The sequence below is a fragment of the Pecten maximus genome, chromosome 7 (assembly GCF_902652985.1).
Source record: "Pecten maximus chromosome 7, xPecMax1.1, whole genome shotgun sequence".
Taxonomy (NCBI): domain Eukaryota; kingdom Metazoa; phylum Mollusca; class Bivalvia; order Pectinida; family Pectinidae; genus Pecten; species Pecten maximus.
Genome location: NC_047021.1, coordinates 41267986 through 41274612, shown reverse-complemented (window position 1 = coordinate 41274612; position 6627 = coordinate 41267986). Strand labels below are relative to the sequence as shown.

The 6627-nt window shown below is 32.3% G+C and overlaps 1 protein-coding gene across 1 annotated transcript in view; it reads right to left on the bottom strand.

Moving 5' to 3' along the window:
- Positions 1–508: 508 nt before the first annotated feature.
- Positions 509–6627, bottom strand: part of LOC117330854 (calcium/calmodulin-dependent protein kinase type 1-like) — an 81509-nt gene continuing 75390 nt past the window's right edge. The window contains exon 10 of the mRNA XM_033889383.1: positions 509–6296. Within this exon, the coding sequence (XP_033745274.1) occupies positions 6201–6296 (96 nt within the window). The 3' untranslated portion in view covers positions 509–6200. The remainder of the gene's footprint in view (positions 6297–6627) is intronic.

Here is a 6627-nt window from a genome sequence, read left to right as displayed (position 1 = left end):
CTGTGATGAAAATTACGATGACATTCTCGGGAAAATAATTTTTGATATTTATTTGTTATCAAAGGATATCTATGTACAATTCGTTGCAAAATTTTGATATTCATACATTGTTTTTGATTTTCAAAGTCTACAGTTGTTACGAAAACACTAGCTATAGTGTTTGGACAGCAAACTTGGGTTTGAACGGCAAACCTGATTTAACGCCAAACTTGTTATATCGCCAAAATCGCGGAGAACAGAAGGTAGCAATATAGCGAGGTTTTACTGTACATCACATGAATCTCAAGATATAAATCGTTAAATTGGCCGACTTTAAACTTGGTTGTCAATTCTCTGTAATCTTCAAGAAATATGTCTGCTTAGCGGTTGATCAGGTATTTTCCTGACACCAATCAAATAGTTAGATGTGTGTCTTCGATTTTACTGTGATATATTTCAGGGGTGTAGAAATGAAAGTGATCATTACCCCTCGAGTTTCGAAGATGTACAGAGTGAAAGTGAATTTTAACCCCCTCGAGTATCGAGAATGTAGAGAGCTTATTTAAAGTGAATTTTACCCCTCGAGTATCAAGGCTGTAGAGAGCTTATTTAAAGTGAATTTTACCCCTCAAGTATCCAGGACGCACCCCACTGTCTTGTTGCATCATAGCAGAAATTCAAAATTTTATAAACATTGTGCAGATATATGTCTATCTAAGGTGTGAAAAAATATATATGATATATATATATTTGAACTTTTAAAAATCTGCATACCCTAATATTAAATAGCTTGACTATTACATGTACAATGTACTAACTGTCATTCTGAAATCTACAGATAAATTCTACAATGTTTATCCAAAATGTCACATAGACGCTATAATAGAAGACTTTTTAATAACGACTGGTATGATTTGCGTAGTTGTTCTTAATGGCATTGGTACATTTTGAATGCATTATTTACACAAATATATAAATACAATATAATTTACATAATATCTACGACAAAAAGCATTGAAAAATGTTAGTGCTATGAATCAACAGTTCAAATCATGATTTTTTTAATGTATATAAATGATCCTTTATCAGCATTGTTCGACATCATAAAAAATCGTAACTCCTTAAAGTGCCATAAATAAGAATTTGTTTACCAATTTCAATGAATCATAATTTGTTTACCAATTTAAATGAATCGTACTTTATTATCTCATACAACAATGAATACCTGTCCAAGTATCACAAATAATGACATGTTCCCCCAACTCTCGTCAAAACTGACTTATCATGATTGGAATACAAATTGTCATCAACATGAATGGCACCAAATAACAATGACTTCCAGTCAAATCCGAGTCATGGTGGCGTTTAAATGCTACAATATGATTGGTCCAAACAAGACCACGGGAAATAACGATAATTATGTCTCATGTTGTCAGCACCTACCATGACGATGTTTGAACAGCTCTACTTCTCAAAATATTACAATCATAATATCAGCAACAAATTGCAAGATTTGAAAAAGAATGAACTAAGCTATCAATGATTTTATTTCAGCCATGAAGAATATTTTCTAAATATTTGCGATTTTTACATAATATTGATATAGAAGAGAGAGCAGTCTTTGAAAATTGAATTTCCACCATTTATTAATGTCTCTTGTTTTTGTTGTCCCCCTGTCAGCTTTGCAGCCATCCTCATTTGGCCCAGTATGGCAGTATTTTTTTTTTTTTTTTAACACATTAATGATAAGACTGGCCACCAGCCCCTGAGTTATTTGTCAAGTATTGCTCAGCAAAATTCCAATACTGGATTATCTCCCCCTAGTTTGAAATTTAGATTTTAGAATCAGATATATATTCTAGAGACCAAAAGCTCAATTTTATTTATAATTGTAATATACTAGAGATAGGAGGGCCAGTCTAATATCTACATTAAGTATTCTGAATCTCAATGAGTCAACATGGACTAAGTCTCTATCTTAGAACAAAATGAAATCAAGCTCAAAGCTTGAGTTGTACATTTGCGTTGCACTGTAGTGCTTGGCTCTGATCATGCTGATCATCACCATTCTAGTTGCTGTAAGTTTGGAAAGCTCTTAAATGACAATGTTACATACATTATCATACCAGGTTCCTGAGTCTAACTCATAATTTTTTTTTTCTGATTTAATAAAATGTTTATTTTTATTTATTTAAATGTCAAATAAAAAAACCTGTACAAAGCCTTTTCACTTTTCCGACACAAAGGTAACATATATATAACTAAATGTAATATTAAAGTTTTTAACATAATGCATCTTTGAACACATTTGATAATGTCCTGTCAAATATCATTAACAATGTTTTAAATATTATTAAATATCTCCACAAGAGATAAATTCTTTTCATAACACTAAAGAAAATTATTTTTTTAAAGTTTAAAGGTAGACCTTTAAAACTTTTCAGACAGAATTCAAATGGACCCTGCCTAATATAGTCCCCTGCAATTAAAATGTATATATAACATTATAACAGAAATATATCATCATGCCATAGGATGTTTCTGCAATGAATGACTAATGTACACTTGTTAATCGAGTAACTATATATATAAATAATAAAACAATTCAACAAAACATGTATATATATATACATTTTTTCAAAGTCTAAGTGATTGTAAACATATTATGGAATAAATCTAGCCTCAAAAACATTCAACAAAATATCAAATTTATAATAACAATGTAATTATTACAGAGTTAAACAATGACTAAGTTAAACATCCTCAAACTGCATTCATCGCTTTACAGCTCAATATCTGGATATTTTGAATTCCATTGATCTCAAACTTCACCAATACCTCATCTGAGTCTTTAAAATGTTTGTTTTACCAGCACCATGGTAATCTAGATCATTTGAATGTTTAAACCTATAATAGTCTGGATCTTTTGAAAGTTTGCAATTTTGGTTCAGGTCTTTAGAATATACTCTGATGGAAATAGCATTATTGTTTTTAAATTTTGAAACGAATTACAATAAATTCCTTTTTATTTGTATGTTTGTTTCTACGTTTTGGTTTTCTTTTCTTTTCAAAATCAGAAAGTTATGAATGATTTCCCTAAACGAAATAACAGATTTTATTTTTTTCTGAAAACTTAAAATTTGTTCAGAAAATATTCTCTGCACCGAATGAAACAAAAAAATCTATCTATCATAAAATGTGTAACTCAATATCTTTAAATGTCATATCAATACCAGTACTTAATTAAGGTTAATTAATTCTAATTCATTTAGGGTAGTATAACATATACTTTTTGAATTATACTGAACCAAATTTTATATGACTTATACAAGTTTACACATGACAACACCATATGTTTGCACTAAAATAAAACATATTGCCAAAACAAAAATAACAACGATATTCTGGAAAATTATAAGGTAAACAACAGTTAATCAACAAACAGACTGCAGTAAGATTTGTTTACCTTACTATTTATTGCAGGCTCATCAAATACACCGTACCACTCATATGGACGCATGTAACCTTTCACAGGGATGCATAAAAAGTAGAGGCGCTCAAAAAGTCCATCATTCCCAATATTGTCTATACAACCATAGACTCTGACATAAGTCTTTGATAAAACACATAGAAAAAGCTTTAGAGTGAATACATACATGCTGATCATGGGATCCATCAGGAAACCCTGACCTTTTGACCTCTCTCACACTAAATTGTTTATAAAGACACTCCATGTACCAGGTTAATTTTGTGACAGTGCGTAAATGTATTTTTGTCGAGAGTTACCTCCCCTTGGTCATGGTCCCTCCAGACGAGATGAAATAAACATGAGAAAGAGTCAACACAATTTAAGAATCAGATTTCGAGTGAGGATTTAGCTCCAATACAGAGCCTTACACAAACAAATTAAAGTTAACTACAGTTTAGTAAGAATAATCATGATGTGCATTTCAATTATTTCGAAATCTGGTTTTGTCACAAGATTAATTGGTCTGTGTGACGACACACCAGACATCTTCTACATGTGAAATCTAACAGGTGAGGTGATGCTGATTATTACAAATTATTACATATTTGTGAGATTCTTGATGAGTACTAGTGTGATTGGTAAACCAATAAATACGTGCCTCAAAAAAAAAAAAAAAATTCTTCGCAGACACTTGACTCTGAAACAATTTAGAGAAGTCACTTACCTGAAAATTCTACAACAAGGAGACAAGGTAGCTAAAATGGTCAAGTTTTGCCATTTTTTCATTCCAGGCTCCATAAAAATCCTGGAGCAGGTAAAAAAGATTTGACCAGCTCCTAATGTCTGTTTAATGAAGTAGAGCTTTGCCAGTAATGAAAAATGCCTTAATCTATAATGTATGAAGCTCATAGGTCTAAATATCAAGTATGCGTGCGACTGATTTGCGCTCCTACCAGCAGAATTTTTAACACAAATATATCAAATTAGAAATTCTGTTGTACAGTGTATCGATAATCTAAAATATCAGGTAAGTACAAATATATGTTGCTGTGTACTTATGACTGGTACCAATAATCTACAATAAGTATATACCGTATTACTAAGGCCAAAAATATATATATATGTGTTCAGGGTTACAAGTTGAAAATTTGGTAGGGTCGGTAGGTAGGAAAGTTATTTTATTTTATTTTTTATTTTATTTTTTTTTAATTTCATCTATGTCGTATGTCTCCGTTCCCGAGATCTGGGTCGAGATTGACAATTTGAAACCATCACTGGCATCACAAAGTTTTCATGGGATTAAACCTTTTTGAATATGCCTGTGCTTCATCGGAACTATATTGGTCAATCAAACACTAACTTGTTTTAGGTTTTCTGAAATTTTAACCAAATCCGAAAATTCCGGAAAGAAATCGGAAAATTCGAGAAAAAAACGCATAAAATAACTTTGAGTCGGTGGTCAAAAAGTAGGGTCGGTCGGGAAACCCTTAACACATATATATATATTTTTTTGGCCTTATGTACTTAGTACCAGGCGAATAGACAGTACAATGCCTTATATATGTACAGGCTATGTTTACCTAAATCTGTTTATCACACAGTAATCTCCAGGGCATCCAGTAGACCCTTGAGCGTATGACTTTGACTCCCCAGAATGAGATTTGACTTTGGTTTGGAGAATATGTCTATTAGACATATATGTTTGTCACATGACATTTCTGAGAAATCATGATTTGACAACTGGATGACCTGTGTTTCATGTTATGAAAGTTGAGAGGAGAAAAGATAAAATGACGCAAACAAATTGCATTCATACTCCTATGAATATGATTTCTTCTCATGGTGTACCTAAAGAACTACAAAAGAGAAATGTAAATTCATTCATTTGTGGTTTGTGATATAAAATCATTAACCAGTCTGTTAGACTCACACCAATGAAAATGCTAATAATATCAGTTTTATCAAGTATCTTACTTTCAAGCCTTTCTTTATCAATCTTCATATTTGTACGGATTCATTATTTTTCCTTCAAAAGACGGTTGGGTACAGTCGGGTCAAAACTTGTTACAAACAATGAAAACTCAATAACCATTGTTAAAACGATGCTGTTTGTTCGGAAAATTACATTTGATCACAGAAATTTTGCACAAAGTTAAATAGTTTTACCAATGGTTATGTATATAATACATGCACACCAGAATAACTGGTCCCATCTGTCTTTTGTAAGAAAAGGTCTACAACATATTTTGTGACATGAAACGTGTTTACAACAAAAATTGTAAGTGTAGACAAACAATATCTGCCTTTGAACAACCAGGTGCTGGTTTCATAAAAGTTCCTTAAGTCAAACTTTTCCATAGGAAAGCACTAATGGGTTGACAGGAAAATCTTGAGGAACTTTTCTAAGATTTTGTAATGCATTCCTATGGAACATTTAAAGTTAAGAGATTTCCTTAAGATAAGGAACGTTGATGAAATTGGGGCCTGAAATGTGGTATTACACCTTAAAAACCTTTATACAATGACAACCTGTATAAATTGTAGGAATCTCGCACACTAATGGCTTCTTTGTCATTGGCACATACACATTACACTACAGGGCAAGTCAATTTTGAATCTCATCTTACGTGTTCTAGGAAAAAGGCAAATATGATGCAATTTGGTCATAAATGGTATAAATTCTATCGATGAGATCGATGAGACACGAAAAGTGCGATGAGGGTTACGATGAAGGTGTAGGTAGCTAGGTTCTCTACTTCTTCTCTTGTGTACACGATTGGGAATGTTCATCTTTACTCATCGCCAGTTTCTTCATCTGTCGGATGACGGCTGTAGCATTGTAGGCTTGCTGAAATGGAGGACAAAACCAACTTTCATGATAGGACACTGATACAGTACATTTTATATTATTATGTCTGAACCAGATGCAATACCGATACACTTTAGTATGTCTGAACCAAAAGTCACTTGGACTTTCGCACTTTCAAGTGTGAATTTGTCAAGGCATGTATTTGTATTGCAAAGAACATCTACACATGGTCCTAACATCCACGTGCAGTTTCATTTAAATTGGTTAAACAAGTTTTGGAGAAGTCCAGACAAAATATGCCTAGAGTTTCTAATAGACACCATGGCAACCAAATGACATTTAATGGAAAGTGGTATAGATTCTCATGTGA